Raw genomic sequence first — 17,558 nt, 5'->3', positions numbered from 1 at the left:
TCGCCCGGGCCCCCCCCCCCCCCCCCCCCCCGGAGCAGCAAGTCATTGTGCTCTAATTATAGGTCTTATCTTTGACCCACACTCAGCCCCCCAGGAGTGGAGGACTTACTGGGGTCAGGACTCACCCCTCTCTCTTGGGCTGAGCCCCCTTTCTTGGCCTTTACTTGGCCTCTGGCCCAGCTTCAGCCTCCCTCCCCAGTGGGCTCAGGTGGCTGTAGCCATGCGTGGCCCCAACTACCATTCCTCAGGGTCTCACACCCCACAGGGCTCAGGTGGCCATAGCCGTGCCTGGCCCCAACTGCCTTTGGTGTTACACAAACACACCCAAAGGTGAGGGCTAGGGTTAAGGCACCCCTACCCACCTTTCACCGGGGTGATAACTGGCTAGGCATTTCCTAGGGTCTCCTGCACCACTGAGAGCCCCACCAGGACACCCACTCCTGTCAGGGTGCAGTTTTAGGTCATGCCCAGGACCAGGACCAGGACCAGGACCAGGACCCTTCAATCCATCCCCTACAGCTCCTGCCCTTCCCTTCAGGATGTTCCAAGCAGCCAGGCAAGGTTGCTGCCTGGCCTGCAAGCAGGAAACTGATCTATTTATATAGGCAGCCAGGGATCTAAAATGGCTGCCTCAATCAAGCACCTGCTGGCTGCTTGGCTCAGGTCTTAAAGTGGCAGGCACCAACAGTGCCCTGCCACACTCCTCCCTCCTTAAAATGGGACCTGGGGGAGGTTTCCCCTGCTGCTCCTCCGAAGCAGGTTCCCCTCGGAGCCAGTGAGAGCCCTCAAGTGGCGAGTACCCCCAAAGGTGCTCCACCACACACCTCCTCCCTTAAAATGAGATCAGGGTGGGGGGGCTTCACTTGGCTGCCTTCCCTGCTGGGCTCTGCCCCAGCAGGCTGCAGCCCCTGCCACATGACGAACACCCCAAAGGTGTTCTGCCATAGACACGAACAGAATTTAAATGATCTTAAATCCCTGATCTTTTTAGGTGTCACCATTATGACCACCTTCACTCTGATACAACTTATACTTCACTGTTCAATGGCTGTATTTACACAGAAAGAAATCAGCTGAGAATGATTATCAGAGATTGTCTCTGACATTTTGGGCTAAGACAAGACAAGATTTGGGGCTTTAACTCAAGTCAATAATCCTCAAGTCTCTAATCCCAACACTGGGGGGAAAAAGAGGTTCAGGTCAAATTCCATTTATGAATGCTCTCTTTAAATCTGTTTATAAAAACCTGATTGTCAAAGAAGGTACGCTAACATACACTTTTATCTGTTCCTCTATTTGAATGCACGTATAGAGAAAATATCAAATTAATGGGTAGCACTAGTAAAATGGAAATGAACATTCTTTCAAACATCTCCTGTGCCATCCAAATAAAATACAAAATGAAGTTGTATAAAACTGATTCCAAGGGATCCAAGTGGACCTCATTACTTTTATGTGCTGGCAACCAATCAAAATAGCAGATAGTGTTACCTGTTCCGCTATGAATGGTCTGAAAAGTAAACTTATTTTTTAACAGCTAGACCACAAGTCTGTGCTTCTGACTGACTGATATTGGAAATCTATTCATGCACAAGGCATTCATAAAATCAGACTTGCATTCTCCTCTGAGCAATCAAATCTATTTTCCATCATAACAAGAACATTTGTAATAATAAAAACAGTTGGTTACATTTCCTGAACACAAGAAATCATACCAAAATATTTTCCATGATCGATTAATTAAGAGGCAAAACACAAGTCCTTGAATTCTTTTTTCCTCTTATGAATCCATGGCAGTGTTATGTGATAAACGAAGCTAGTCACGTGTAGCACTAGATTGATAAACCATTCCTTAAAATAAAGTTGACATTTTATATAATTTTTCTTGACCAAATATCTGCTATCCATGTGATGTTAATAATGTTCCCAAGCTTGCAAGAAAGGTAACCAGTCTGAATAGATCTTTCAATCAACCATTTGAAATTTACAAGCAAGGTAGCTGAGTCATTCGTTTCTATAACTATTATTTTTTCCCTTGACATAATGTTTCTCTGTTTTTCAAATAACACTCACAATGCTGAGCATCTATGTTTAGAATATATTTTCAACTGAAATGACAAAATCTAACCCTGGGACAAGGACAATAGAATCCCTCTTATTGTAATCTGCAGGCCCCAGCTTGAATACTTTGGACATCTCATTAATGACCTACAGCATCTCCTGGAAAATAATAGTCATGTCAAGGTAACCTTGGGGGAGCAAGCCTGCCCTAGCTTACAGGAAGCCTTCCGACCTTAAATGAAATTTCTTCAGCAACAGGCTATCTAACTCTTGTACTCACCAAGACACCAGGCCTTGCTATGCACCCAGATGCCAACTGTGCCCCTCATCAACACAGACAACATTACCACTAGACCAAACATCATAATTATAACATTTAGGGTTCATTCAACTGTTCTTCTACCCATGTCTTACATGCCATCACCTGCTTACAGTATCCCTTTGCTATCTACATTGGATAGGCAGAGTGATCCCTACATGAAAGAAATATCTGACCCCTGGGGAGCCCCGTGGGCCAGATGCAAGGGCTCCGCAGGCTGCATTTGCCCCATGGGCCAGAGGTTGAGCATGCCTGTGATATTGTATCATCTTTTCATACTTTGCAGCCTATGTATAATAATATTCTAAGAAAAATTATAAATTATGAAATTTGATTGACCTAGAAGTAAAAAGTGCTGGATAATAGAGGAACAGTACTACAGTATTTCCATTTTAATTCAACTGAATTCATAATTCTCTCTTACCTCAGAGTGGGCAGGGGGGAAAGGAAGGAGCCATTGCCATATTCCAAATGGACCAAATGCCAATTATACAGATGGCCCAACACACTAATATCAACAGCAAAAGGCTCATCTGCAGAAGTGGTTAAAAGCATGCTGCCAAACTCACTAATTCTAGTGATATTTACTGCTTAGTCTTCAATGTTACTTGGCCTGGAGAACAAGTGGTCATACAAACAGAATTCACTGATAATTTTAGTCACCAGGACACCAGCATAATTCATCCCTGTGCATTAGTATATCACGTGACTTCAGCTAGTAGACGGCTAACTAGCAGTGACAGATGTGGCTTTGAACTAACCATAAATAAGAATATTATCTTTGTTTTAACATTATATCATCTAATTACAACTGAGCCTGGATCCCACTCCTTCCTTTCTACCCTTTTTTAACTTTTAGGGTCTCCTCCAGAATCAGTCATCTTGTTCTCACACAATACTAAACACAACAGTCCTTGTCTACAGGTCAACAGGTCTTCTTCCCTGTGCAGGAGGAATTTCCACCAGCCTAATATATGTATGCATCACTTTTCAGCAAGTGCTTCAATAAAAAAGCTATATCATTATCTCTATTGCTCAGTCAGGCAAACTGAAGAACAGTGGGTGTGTCTACGCATGACCCTACGGCAATGTTGTTACTGCATCGTCATATAGCACTTCCTTTTGAAATAACAGCACAGTTACAGCCCATACTGCGCTGTACGCACAGCACATGATTATTTCTAGCTGCTACGTCAGCATAGCAACATGCTATAATGAGGGAATGCATTGCTACAGTGACATAGCTGTGGCATCATGGTTTTTGCCCACATATCCTACATTGCCAAAGTGCATTGCTACTGCAACATAGCGTCATGTGTAGACACACCCAATGAGGTAAAATGACTTATTCAGGGTCACCCAGATGGCTAATGATGATGCTGCCAACAGAGACCCAGTCCAGTGCTCTAACCCTCTAGGCAACACTCCTTTCCACTGAATAGATGCCTCTGTTGTGCCAGTCCCAGACCTCCCAGCATAAAGAAAACATATTAGGTTCAGATCAGTGCATTCAATTCATGCAAATTAGCTTGGATCAGGTGTGAGTATGTGGAAGAAGGCATGCCTAGAATATCTGGCCGGATGGCTGAACTTGTAGCTCACAAGTAACTCATTTACAGGGGGCTTCAGACTTGATTCTTCAAGTTATTCTGATCTTAAATTTGTGGAAGATGTTGGCATTTTTGTCTTATTAAAAACCTTGCTAAATGAAAATATATCTAGTATGTTTCTGACAGTACAGAACTCAAGCCTGAATAAGTAGTGAAATACACACAGAATCTAGATGAGAAACTAAACTGCTAGAAAAACTGAAGCACCTGTAACATTGTCTTGCAGCCTTCGATGTCAGGGAGCTCCAACTGACAACCCACGAACAGTTAACATGCAGCTCACAGACATTATTGTGGTTCTCTGGACATGGGATGGCAGGATCTGAGGCATGTAATGACCTTCTCTACATTTTACTATTCTTCAGTACAGTTCCCTTCCTTGAAATAAAGTCCTGATATTTGTTCCAGAGTTTAAATTTTGACCACTCCTTCAAAAACCTGAAAGTTAGTATTGATTTATTTTAACCTGTGGGTTACTGTATCCTGATGGAGTAAGTTGGGACCACCAACCAGTCCAGCTACTATTTATATTCACAGACATACATGTCTGACCACAGTAAAACAAAATTATTTCAGCATCCACACACCATTGCCAACGTTCTCAGCAGTCGGCAAAGTACACAGACTGTACTATAGCAAAATAAACCTAAATTTCAAAATCCTGCTTCTAGAGGGTCACTAAAAGATGACATTTATACTGAGATCTTCAGGTAGTCAGGTGTCAGAAGGAGACAAAAGTGCTGGAGGAGAAAAATAAACAGATACAGAAACAGAATAAGTAAATTATCCCAATCTAACTTTACATTTGTATGCCACTAATATAGTATGAAATAGATGTGATTATTAATGGCGCAACAACATAGAGAAGTAATTAGCCATGTTTGTCTGTAGTCCGGTAGAAGGCAGGGTAAATTTGGAATTTATAGACTAACAAAATGCTATACACCTCTGATTTAGTTAGTCTGTAAGCCATAACAATATTGGCCAGGACCATTTATTTACAAGATGTAACCGAAGTATCATTGATATGATAGCCCAGCAAAAGAACCCTCTGTTTCATCATTTGATTTGACTACATTTATTCAACAGCCTCATCTGCATGCTAATAAATACCCCCAAAGATTGTATAACTTGCTTTGTTCTCTGCTGGCCAGGTGTTTCAAGGTATTATGTAGGTGAGATATGCTTTCTTTCTGGCCTGGTTCCTTCTTGTCTAGGGTTAGTCTGCAACACAAGATGCAACTTAGCAAAAACTCAGAATCTTTCTTGTTGTTACCCTAGACACTATTCACTGTGTATTCCAAAGCCATATTCACTGAAGACAGGTAGCACTATAATGATGGCACTATAATAAGACTTTTTTGTCTTTATTGTTACATGCAAATAATGAATAATAAGCATTCTATATATAAAGCACCCATCTGCAACAGTGCTCGTAGCACTGAATATCAATCACAGAATCTTGTTTCATAAATTAAAACTGAAATAAATAGATAAAGCCAGCCTATAAGTAAGTCCCAACATCACTATTCCAGAGCCGCATTTAACATCATGTTATTAAAAAGTTTTAACTCATTATAGGCCTCTATTATTTTCTTGTAATGTGACTAACACTTCACAGAAGGTAAGGTAGAAATTAACCTTATAGACTGACTGAATCAGAGATGCATAAGCTTCTGTAAGCAAGAGTTCACTTTATCAAATGCTTTTAATTAAGATATACTGACCACAATACTAGTTACGATACTTTTGAGTTTTCCTTTAAAATAAGAGCCAAAGTAAAAGAAATCACAGTTTGGATATAGGCTGCCAGAGAAACAGGTGCACTTGTGTATATCAGGGGTATACAACCTCCAGCCTACAGGGCAAATACAGCCCATGGACCCATCGCATCTGGCCTCCCCTGGGTCAGGAAATTTGACACTGGGGGAGCAGTTGCAATTAGGCCTGTGTGAAGTGGCTAGTATTTGCTTCGGATTCAGATTCGGCTGATTCGGGGGACAGTGATTCGATTCAGTGATTTAAATCACTGTCCCAAATCGATTTGGGCAAATCTGATTTGGAGATTTGGCTGCTGCCAAATCTCTGAATCTCCAAATGGGGGGCTCTGCACAAGCCCCCTGAAGCCCTGAGGCAGCTGCAGGAGCGGTGAGGCCCAGGGCTTTTCTCTGCTTAAATTGCCATAGCTGGCCTGTGCGGGGCAGCTGTGGGGGGAGTTGGGGTAGCGGGGAGGTCAGCGGATTCATGCAGAGACCCCCATGCAGTGTGGAGCAGTGATATGCAGTGGGGATCGCCCCCAAGCCAGCAGCACCCGATGAGCACCGTGGCTTTTCTTTAAACGCTGGGAGCTGAGGCAGAGGGGGCAGCCATGGGAGGTATGGGAGAGGGGGGAGGGAGGGCTGCTGAATAGTCTGGCCTGACTCAGATGTGCTCTGTTAACCCATCTGCTTGTGTCTGACTGCATTTATTGCTGCCCTGATGAACTGAGTTCAAGGCATATGAGTGTGTTAGCCTGTCAATGCTAAATAACCTGACCTGGCTCAGGCATGTCCTGTTGATCTGTCTGTGTATGTGCGTACATGTGTTTGACTGATTTGGTGGTTGGAAGAACCCAGCCCCATTGAAACTGAGTCCTGCAAGATAGCTCCATTGTGGGTGAAGACTTGCAGAAGGGGGAGATACAGCTCCATATAGAAACACAAGTAACACAAGCAGCACATTGATAGAATTACAGAGACCCCCACAAACATACCCCTAATAAATGAACACACCCCAAAGTGATGAGCAAATCTGGTAACAGTTTTCATTTCCATTATGTTCATTGCCTTTTTACTTTTTCTGTGTACCTTTTTCTCTGTTGCAAAAGACATGACAGGCACATCTAAATGAGACATTTACTGTGCAGTTAACTAATTAACTGTGCAGCATTTACACATATGCCCCTATTGGGGCACTCTAAACTAATAAGTTCCATAGCAATTTTTTGTGTGCAACAGCACATGTGTAGATGCTGACCAGCTGGCTGGGGCATACGGGTGCTTCAGGGTGGGGGGCTGCCTGCTGACTAGCCCTATGCTAAAGTACCTTTGCCCCAGCCAGCACCTCCACAGCACATTAAGCCTGGTCAGAGCAGCCCCAGGCTGGTAGGCTGACCCCCAGGGACCCTTGCCAGCCAGAACTGCTTCGACCCAGCTTAATGTGCCGCAGTCCAGGTGCACATGTAAATCACATGCCCAGGAGCTTCCTGAGAGCAATAAACTGCAGAGCAATAATTTCCACAATTTATTGCTGCACATTAATGGAACAAGTAGATGCTCCTGAATTCTCTTAAAGGAAGGAACGTTTTTAGAAAGTTGCTGTGGCCTTCGCAATGATTCACAAAGTTAGTATCAGTGTTCTATAACCACAATAGAAATCTTTTTTATTCATTAACAATTGCAAAAAAGAGTCCATTTTTCCTTCAAGGAATAATGGAAAGCCATCTTAGAAATCTGTGAGATCTTCTTGGTACAACTGTGAATAGCTAATTTTACTATTTTCCATGATAACTTACTTTCAATCTCCTTGATTTTAAATTCCCATGGTATGCAGGCAGTTTTAAAATTCTCAAAATCTCGTTGAAATTTCAGCCATTTCTGAAAAGAACAATAACATAAGTTGCAGTGTTTTTGGTGATCTCATGTACATCCCCCACCACTCTTCTGACAGCCAGCACAACATTGAAAAACTCATTTTCTTAAATCATCTTGTAAAATTTACCATTGTTTTTATTTGTAGAATGTGTCCACAAACTGGTATTTTTCTTAAACATTATTTCGGAATTGTTTCTGACAATTCAGTTTGCTACATGTTGGGCATATCTACACAAGATGCTACTTCATAGCAGCAATGAGCTACTACGCAGTTGCTCATTACTACCCCACAGTAGCATTGCCAGGCGCTAACCATGTGGCGATGATACTGTGCAGTAGCTTGTTGCTACTGCGCAGTAGCATAGGAAAAAAACTGTGCAGTGATGGTACAGCACAGTAACGTTGGTTCCTGCACAGTCATTTGCTACTTGCTCATGGATATGCATAAGCAAGTACCAAATGGCTGCGCAGTAACAACTGTGCAGTCCACTGCTTGTGTAGAAGTGGCTGTGTTGTTCAAAATTCCAGAAGTGGAATTCAAGCTCTGTAGCTTCACTGCAAATTGGTTTGACTGGTCTTAATCTTTTTTACTGGATTGAATAACTATAACTCTTATAGACATGATTTACATGCATATTTTAATGTGCATACTCTAGGAAAAATAATCCTAATAAAACATGAATGTACACATCTAAGGAATATGAAGTCTAAGTAGGAGGGAATACTTATTTTTAAATAGTCTTTCTACTGAAGAGCCCAAAGAGAATCTATGTATAAGGGGGTAAGAATCACTGCCTGTCCGATACGTGCAACTCCAGTTGACAGGGAAAAAGGCCTGTTCTAAGTCTTTTCAATGAGATGGATCCAAAGCCCACTGAAGTCAGTAGTTTTAGAACAGGCCCAAGATGGGTGAAGCCAATTTTCATAACATGAGAATCTAACTCTTTTGGAAATATTCACAGATGATAAATCCCAATCAGAAGGTATGGTTTTGAGTAAAAAATTCCATCCAGGGATAGTTTGGCACAAAAGAACTAAAAATGCACGTGAAAAACTGGACAGTAACTATAAGAATGTAGCTACAGTCATAATCTGTTGTACTAATCTACTGTTGTACATTATACAAAATGAATTAAATAAAATCCTTACCTTCATCATCATTACTTTGTATGCATAAAATTTTTTTCCTTTTCCTTTTCCAAGAGCACCCTCAAATTTTTCAACAAAAAGTTGGGCTTCCCTAAGAAATAAAGGTAACAAAGACAGGTGATGTTATGGTAGAATAGAAAGCGTCTTCACTACTTCATGTTTTGAAGCCTGCCTTGTTACTCAGCAATGGATTCTTATATATCCCTTCTTCCTTAATATTATGCTTAGAAAATGCTCTCTGAGTTTGTATCCCCCAGGTCTTTGTTGTGTAAAGTGCAAACAGAAAAAGCAACTTGAAACTAGTCTAACTTAGCTGTATTTTGCAGAATGTATCTGTACTTAATTCCTGCTAATGTTGTCCATCATGTTTTTGAATATTTACAGTCACGGTGAGTTATCTTGTAATCTAACCTGTTCCCCAGTTTTCCTTACTCTTAAGAATTATTTATTTTCATTCAGGCCATTTCTCCTTATCAATCTAATCATTGGAACTCTGGATATTTTTTTATCTCCCATTTTAGTTGCTACCTTTAAGATATGGATAAACTGTAATCATGGTTCCCCATGTCTGTTCTTTTCTAGATTACATACATTGTACACCCTCAGAACCTCCACATGTATCTTATCTTACTGTACAGCTCCTGAATCATTTTCTCATCATTGCAGCCCCATAAGATTAGAATCTGCCTGATATTAAACAATTCCTCATGAGATGAAGAGAGTAAAAATAATCCTTAAATTGTTTTAAAAGTTTGTATAATGTCAGCACCTTGATCTCATCTGATCATTTTAATCATCATTTACTAGAGTTTCCTACATGTCATTTATTCTCATTTGTGAACATGGACTCCAAGATATCAGTGTTTGAAAAGAGACATTGTACTGAAAACTGATACTTGGCCTAGCTACCAAGTGACTGGCCCAGATAATAGAAGTACTTATTGAGGTCCAAAATTTTCACATTGGTATTAAAGAATATAATACTACAGAGCAACTTGCACATTAAGTTTAATTGCCTATATAGACTCATAGAAAAGTAAGGCTGAAAATGACCTCAGAGATCACTTAATCCTGGGGTGGGCAAGATACAGCCTGAGGGCCAGATCCAGCCCACAGAGGGACTGTGACCGGCCTGTGGCAAGTTCCTTGGTCCTGCCTGGCCCAGGTGCTATCCAGGCCATGGCACACATCCAGCTACCCCAGGGTATGCAGTGGGGCTGAGGCTGCTTCTTTCAGTTGCTGCCCCCAGCCCCAGCTCATGGAGACTGGCAGGGACCCGTGCACACAGCCCCAATCCCAGCCCATGCACTTGTCCTTGTTTAATTTTATTTTATTAATTTCAGAACATTTATCCAGGTTATCAAGGTCATTTTGAATGCTAATCCAGAGAGTCTGAAACTTCCAGGGTGTGTGAAAATCCACCCAGATTGGAGTCATCTACAACTTGTCTAAGTGTGGTCTCAGTTCCATTCCCTAAATCATTAGCAAAGATATTAAACCAGGCATGGGCAAGTATGTGGACCCACAGGCCACATAGGGAGTTTTGCTGAGCTGTCATGGGCTAGCTCAGCACCCTGCTCCCCGTGCAACAATTCACCAAAACTCCCTATGTGGGATGGGGCCATGGGTGGGCAGGGTGCAGTGTTTAGGAGTGGGATGGGCAGATGAGGCCAGGATCACTGGATGGGGTGGCGGAGCAGTGACAGCGTGGGGCTAGGGCTGGAGCAGACCCAGCACGTCCCTGCAACAGGTGTTAGTTCCACAGGCAGAGGTGTGTAGGGAGCAGATTGTGGCTCTGACCTGGCCCCAGACCCACACTGTCACCAACCCAGGACCCCAGCCCTGGCCTCAGGCAGCCTCATCCCATCCACCTGGATGCATTACATGCCCTGCCTGCGCAGCTCCCAGCTGATCTCCATGGAGACCCCATGGTCACAGGGTAGTGAGAGCACAGGGCTGGGGAAGAGCTGCAATGTGCTGCCCCCATGTCCCTGCCAGCAGAACAGGGGCTCTGTCCCCACCACACAATCCCAGGGTCTCCATGGAGACCAGGCAGGCGCCACAAGGGTAGGGTGCTTGGCCAGGTGGGTGGAGTATCTGGAGCCAGGGCCAGGATCTTGGAGCAGTGAGAGTGTAGGGCTGGGGCCAGTGCCAGGACCGGATCCACAACAGAATCGTGATCTGCTCCCTGCATGCTCCTGGCCACAGAACCTGTGCCCATCATAGGGCTTGCAAGCAGCAGATCGTACACTGCACTGTCCTGCACTGTCACCGCTCCAAGATCCCGGGGTCTCCCCAGCCCTGGATTCCCATCTCACTCCTGGACATCACTCTCTGCCAGCCTGCAGCCTCATCCCAGCCACCCAGCTTAGCACCCTGCCCACATGAGTCCTGCCCCCGCAGTGGGTCCAGCAGCAGCAGCCAGAAGGAGCCACTGTTCCCAGAAAATATTCTTGCCATCACACTGCCCCAGCCCCAGCCCAGCTGTGCACCCAGGGGTGGCAGGATCAGCCATGCAAGCCATGGCCCAGGCTGCCCCTTGCACTTGGCCAGGTGGGACCGAAGGACCTGCTGCAGGCCAGAAAATCCCTCAGTGGGTCAGATACAGCCTGTGGGCCATATTTTGCCCACTTCTATATTAAACCATACCAGGGTCTTGAGAACCTCACATGATACAACTCTCCTTTTTGATGCTGAGCACAATGTTCCAACCAGTTATGTATACTTTCCTCTAACTGTATTTCTGTATTTTACTAATGAGAATGTTATGGGAGACAGTATAAAAAATCTTGCCTGAATCAAGGTATATCATATCCACTGCTCCCCCTCCATCAACAGAGCCTGTCACCTTGTCATAGAAAGAAATTAAATTGGTCAGGCATGACTTGCTCTTGATGAAGCTATGCTGCCTGTTCCTGATCATCATGTTCTTCTCCAGGTGCTTAGGAATAGATTGCTTAATAACCTGCTCCATGGTCTTTCCAGGTATCAAAATCAGACTGACTATCCTGTAATTCTCTAGATCCTTCTCCTTCCCTTTCCTAAAGATGGGTGCTGTGTTTGCTCTTTTCCCATCATTTGGGACCTCACCTGACTTCCATGAGTAGTCTAGGATGCATTCTGTCTGGCCCTGCTGACTTGAGAGCATGTACTTCTTCCTTTAAGTAATCCCTAACATATTCTGTCATTCTAGGTAGCTAATCTCTTCGCCTCTCCTTGCTGCTAAATTCCCTCCTCAGCCGACAGCTGACCTTATTTAAGAAGACTGAAGCAAAAGAGGCATTAAATACTTCAGTCTTCTCTGTGTTCTCTGTTACTAGATTGCCTTTGTGTTCAATAAGGAACCAGCCCTTTTCTTGGTCTTCCTATTTGGATAATAGTAAGCAGCTGGGGGAAAAAAATCAGTTTGTTAGGTGGTAAAATTCCTTTCAAGAAGTTGTGCAGATAGGTTTACTAAGTCCCTCATTGGAGTTACTCTTTATGAACAAATCTGCTGCCTATATATTTGACAAGCAAACAAAAATATTACATGGTGTCAAAGCTAAAACTTATTTTATTTAAAGAGAATACAGTTAACCAGTTGTGGCATAACCTAAAATTAACTTTCAAACTCTGTTGAAAAATAGTGTGCATTTTTAATGATTGCAAATGCTCAGGAACAGTTTAGTTCCTACCACTATGTTGCAACCTAGTGAATTTTTTTCCAATTACATCATTTTCTGAGAGTAAGCAGGGCTCAACTACTACCCCTGGGTTTGAATCTCTTGATACATTTTGAAAGTACAAATCTTCTTTCTCATGCCACCTATCAAGACACTATGATCTGACTGGCAAGAACATGAAATTAATGCTGACTTTTCAGTTTAGCATTCCCTTTTCCAGAGTTCCATCTTGTTGGCATTCTGGTTTACAGTTCATTTCTTCAAAGACATAAACCATGCAGATGGTTCCAAATTCAACATCTGTGCGCTTTGGACAGAACAGGAAATGTACAAGTCCAGGGGAAAAAAGGGGAAAAAATACCCAATTCCCTAATCATCACTTGGGCATGTTATCCAGGAACTAGGTCAGCATCTTTTCAGGTTTCCGATTCCCCTCTCCAGATTCTCTTCTGAATCTGGGAATCTATTTAATCTCTCTCTCCTCCAGGTAGCTTGATTTGACTTTTTTGCATGTGCTTTTGGCATAGACACCCCCTCTCCCTACTAAAGTATACCACCTGAGTCTGCCAGGTGCTTTAGGTTTTAAGGCCTAATTCTAAGACCCAATCATTTTGTTATGCTTTTTCTCACTTCTTTCAATTAAAGAAAACTGGCTTTCCAAGCTTCAGTCAATGCATTGTACTAAGGTCCCTCCATGCGAATGGCTCGACCAAAAAGTTCTGGAGACTATCAAGGTTTAAAGTCTGTAGTCTGGGAGATACAGGACAGCCCTGACCACCACATGGTGGATTCCACCTATGAAGAGGGATCCAGTAATACATCCATTTCATAAAATCAATCAGAATTCATAACTGTACATGTACATTTTCCTCAAATCATCACACACTGTTTCTTCACTTCAGATGAAAGACTGCCACTTACTGAATTGCTATCAACACCACTTCCTGTACCACGAGATGACTCCTGAAGGTGTTACATCCTCAACAGGGCCTAACTTATGAAAGATCTATAGAAATCACAGCCTACAGTGGCATAGTCAAAACCTATGCTTTCAGCTTTCTTTTTAGTTTAATTTACTGTTTTTAACTGTCAAGTTTTTTAAAAATGGAGTTTTTAAAAAGAAAAACAAAAGAAGATTACAAAGTTAAATGGATAAAATTCAAGTAAAAGTTGTATGTAGCGCTATTAAACTGTGAAAAAAAATCTGATGTATATTAATGCGTAATACACTAATAACTGAGTACATAATTTCTCCACACATTTCTATTTCTATTATAAAATTAAAGTGGGTCCCAGCTAGGCTAAGAAAAATAAATTATTTTCCATGAGCAAAATTATAGTTATTTATTATAGGCTATGCATGCAAATTATCACTCAACTACAAGGATATAAACTATGCATGTTTATTCATAATGCCATAGCAGTCTCATAACATCTCTTTTGCATTAACACAATAATATTATTTTCTCCTTCCTTTTTGGGTCCTGGATTCTCTGGCCAGGATACACTGAAAAACAGTTTTTAAAGCTATTCAGTTAGTTTGGTAGCCTGCAAGCTTTTCTGTGAGTATCAGTGACACTTGTGTAGCGCCCTGTGAGTCTTTGTCTTCTGGCTGCAATGCTACTATTAAAGTGTTCTGAAGGTAGCATCAGTGCCGTTTCCCCCTCTCATTTGGTTTTTACACTATGCACAACTTGTTTATAGGCTCTTCTTCCTCCCCATATTGCTCTGGTGTCTGATGATAGCTAGTACGTGGTACCATAATGCCTTACCTGTATACTAATAATTTTATCTGTTTTTCAGTTCAACTAAACTTTCACCTAGCTGATCAAATTTGATGAATTTTTTTATGATTACACAAATACATCAAATGAGTTGTCAATTATGAAGGCTAATTAAGCCTAGGCATTTATCTATGCAATCAACTGATTTATACACACCCTCTATAATTAGAATGTAGTATCATTAAAAGTCTGTATACAAATGTAAGGGTATGATTTCTAGGGCCGGACGAAACTTTGGCAGCTGTTTCATTTCAGAGGTGTTTCAGCCCATTTCGGCACCCAAAACACTGAATCCAAAATGAAACAGAAGGCTCCAAAACACCTCCAAATGAAACAGAACCAACCAAAATGTTTTAGATGTTTTGCAATGTTTTGGAGGCAGGCTAGCGGAGAAACAGAAATTCAGAAGAGAGAGAGGGAAGAGGGGCTGAAGGACTGCTCTGATATTGACATCTGTAGCTGGCCAGTGTCTCGATCTGTCCCTGAGGTCCCTTCCAATCCCAGTGCTCTGGTGGAGGGATGGAGAAAGAACATATAAGGCTGTCTGTGAACTGCCTTTTGTGAGATCTGTCTCTTGCAGTATGAACAGCAAAGCACAGCATCTGATGGGTCTAGGCTGGTAGCAGAAGGTAGTCTGTTGCTACCAAGTTGTAGCCAGGCACTAGCCAATCCTTTCCTACTTACCCTTGCCTACCATCCCTATTGTTAATCCCTTTCAAATATTTCTTCCCAAAAAATCCTGTTATTTATTCTTGTTATTTTTTCCCCCCAAACAAAAAGAAAGCTGTGCTTTGCCTGGCAGTGTTGCATCACTGTGCAGGAAAGCACTACACAGACACACATTTTCCAGCACACCAAACATGAAATATGCTGGAAAGACAGGTGCCAGGTCTTCTGGCAGGAGAGTGAGAGGGGGCAGAGGGAAAACTGTAAGTCTCCCCCCACACTGAGATGCACCCTTTTTTCTACCAGGCATGAGGCTTCTGCTGCTAGTGTCAACAAGGAGGTGAGAGCAGTGTCTGCACCTGCCACTCCTCCACTAACACCAGCAATAATAATAACCCCCAGCACCACCAGCATGACAAGCACCAGCATGACAGTCTCCTCCATCCCAATTTCAGTTCCCAGCCTGAGTCTAACATTGCCAGAGGAGGATCTGGATCTGGAACCAGGGATGCTCAATGCCACAGCCAGAGAAGTTCTGGGGAAGGAGGGAGAATCTGAGTTTGTGCTCCACACCCCTCAGAGTTCCCCTACAGCCAGATCTCCTTCTCCAGAAAGTACCTTGGAGGCGGTTGAGGTTGTGGAGGCAAGTTGCTCAGCTGAGTTAGCTCCTCCTGTTGTGCCTTTGCCTGCTGAGGAGGGGGATAAGGGGATCCCCACCTGCACCCCAGAAGCAAGGGGTAGTGTAGTGTGGTATCATTTTGAGGTGGCAAATAATCCCACATATGCTATCTGCCTGCACTGCTGATGCAAGACCAGCTGGGGCAAGGACGAGAAACACTTCAGCACCATAGGGATGGTGATGCACCTCAGGAGGCACCATCCCCTTGCCCTTGCTCCTCCTCAGCATGACACCAGTGGGAACATGCCCAAAGGGAATTCCCCCTCTCACTCCAAAGCCCCCATCCCCCAGAATCAGAGGCAGGCCACCCTGGACCAGTGAGAGAAAGGTGGAGAGAAAGTGGGGCACATTCCAAAGGTGAGCAAGGTCACCCAGAGCATTGGGGAGATGCTTGCTCTAGATGAATGCCCTTCTCCTTTGTTGAGTGGCCAGGGTTCAGGCAGCTCATGGCACTCGTGGCCCCATCATACCATGTCAGCAGGATGGTAGCACCCTCCCTGTATGAGACATGCAGGGAGTACTTGAGGGAGGAGCTGTGCAAAGCAGGTACGCAGGTGGTCTTACACTTCACCTCATACATTTGGAGCAATCAGGGTGGAGATAATGCCTACCTCTCCCTCACAGGGCACTGGTGTGATCAGTCAGGCCATTGGTGGGCTCTTCTTCAAGCGGAGGGGATGGATGAGTCCCACATGGCAACAAGATCATGGGGGCCATGAACCGCATGGTGCAGGGGTGGTTGGTTGAACAGGGCAAACTCACCCATGGGTTCATGGTCATCGACAACAGGCCCAATATGGTCAAGGTGGTGCACGATGTCAAATTTGTTGGCATCCACTGCGTGGCACACAAGTTCTGCCTTATAGTCAGGGATGCCTTGGAGGGGGACAGGGCTGCCGGCAAGGATGCCATCACAACCTGCCAGTTCATTTCAAAACGCAGGATGGTAGCTGGCTACTTCCACCAGAGCATCAAGGCGGGCAAGATGCTGCAGGACAAACAGGCAGAGCTGAGCATCCCATAGCAGAAAATCATGCAGGATGTGGAGATTCAGTGGAACTCCACATACCTGATGCTCAAAAGGCTGGTTGAGCAACAAAAGGACATCCATGATATAGTCTTGCTCAGGAAGGTTGAGATCAGTGGCCCCCCTTAACAAAAGAGAGTGGGTACCAGCTCCCAGATCTTGGTAGTCCGCAGGCCATTTCTCAAGGCCACCGAGAGCCTCAGCACTGGTGATGCCCTCCTTAGCCAGGTGATCTCCATAGTGAGGGAACTTAAGTACCAAATGGAGAAGTTCCAGGGGATCAATGTTCCTGGCTGGGGCAAGCCACTGCCAACAGAAGTTCAGGCACTGGTGAAGTGGCTGAAGGAGGGCAGCAAGGAGGGCTGAATCCGTTGCGGTTCAGTATGGTCCATGTGCCATTGCCCATGTGTGATCCAAGGGTGAAGAGGAGCATGTACACTGGCAAAACCCTGGATCACTGGACAGAGGTGCTGGTAAACAGTCAGGGAGGCCAAAGGGCAGGTGTGAGGAGATGGGGAAGAGGGGAGGCCACTGTCCTGTTCCAGCACTCCATCCACCAGCCAGCCTCCTCCACCACAGGTGCTGCCAATGTAGGCCAAGGGCATGGCTTCTATGTTGGGGCCCAAAGGCACCAGACCCCAGCATTGGGCAGGTAGCATCAAGGCCTATGCTACCTGCCCGAAAGGGTGGCTACCTATCTCACCAAGTACATGGAGCCACTGCTCTTTGACCCCTTTGCCTATTGAGCAAGCCCACAGCCACTTGTGGCAGGATCTGGCCACGGTTGCCTGGGAACACCTGTCCTGTCCACCAACCACTGTTCTGAGTGAGAAGGCATTCAGCCTTGTTGAGACACCCAACCACATTTCCTTGGATCCCAGTTTGGTGGAGCAGCTAGTGTTTCTCAAGGTGACCCTCCCTCTGCTGAGGTTCCCCAAGCTCCACATGCAAATGCAGTGAGTGTTACCA

The 17,558-nt window shown here is 44.1% G+C and overlaps 1 protein-coding gene across 1 annotated transcript in view; it reads right to left on the bottom strand.

Annotated features, from left to right (window-relative positions):
* The window catches only part of TMC1 (transmembrane channel like 1), a 105,890-nt gene that overhangs the window by 55,272 nt on the left and 33,060 nt on the right, over positions 1-17,558 (bottom strand). Inside the window, exons 5-6 of the mRNA XM_025204454.1 lie at positions 8,772-8,862; positions 7,544-7,625 (exon numbers count right to left, since the gene is read on the bottom strand). Coding sequence (XP_025060239.1) covers positions 7,544-7,625; positions 8,772-8,862 — 173 coding nt within the window. The remainder of the gene's footprint in view (positions 1-7,543; positions 7,626-8,771; positions 8,863-17,558) is intronic.

This window comes from Alligator sinensis, unplaced genomic scaffold (assembly GCF_000455745.1).
Source record: "Alligator sinensis unplaced genomic scaffold, ASM45574v1 scaffold308_2, whole genome shotgun sequence".
NCBI classification, from domain to species: Eukaryota; Metazoa; Chordata; order Crocodylia; family Alligatoridae; genus Alligator; species Alligator sinensis.
Note: the sequence above shows the minus strand (reverse complement) of the source record. Positions and strands in the feature narration are given on the sequence as shown.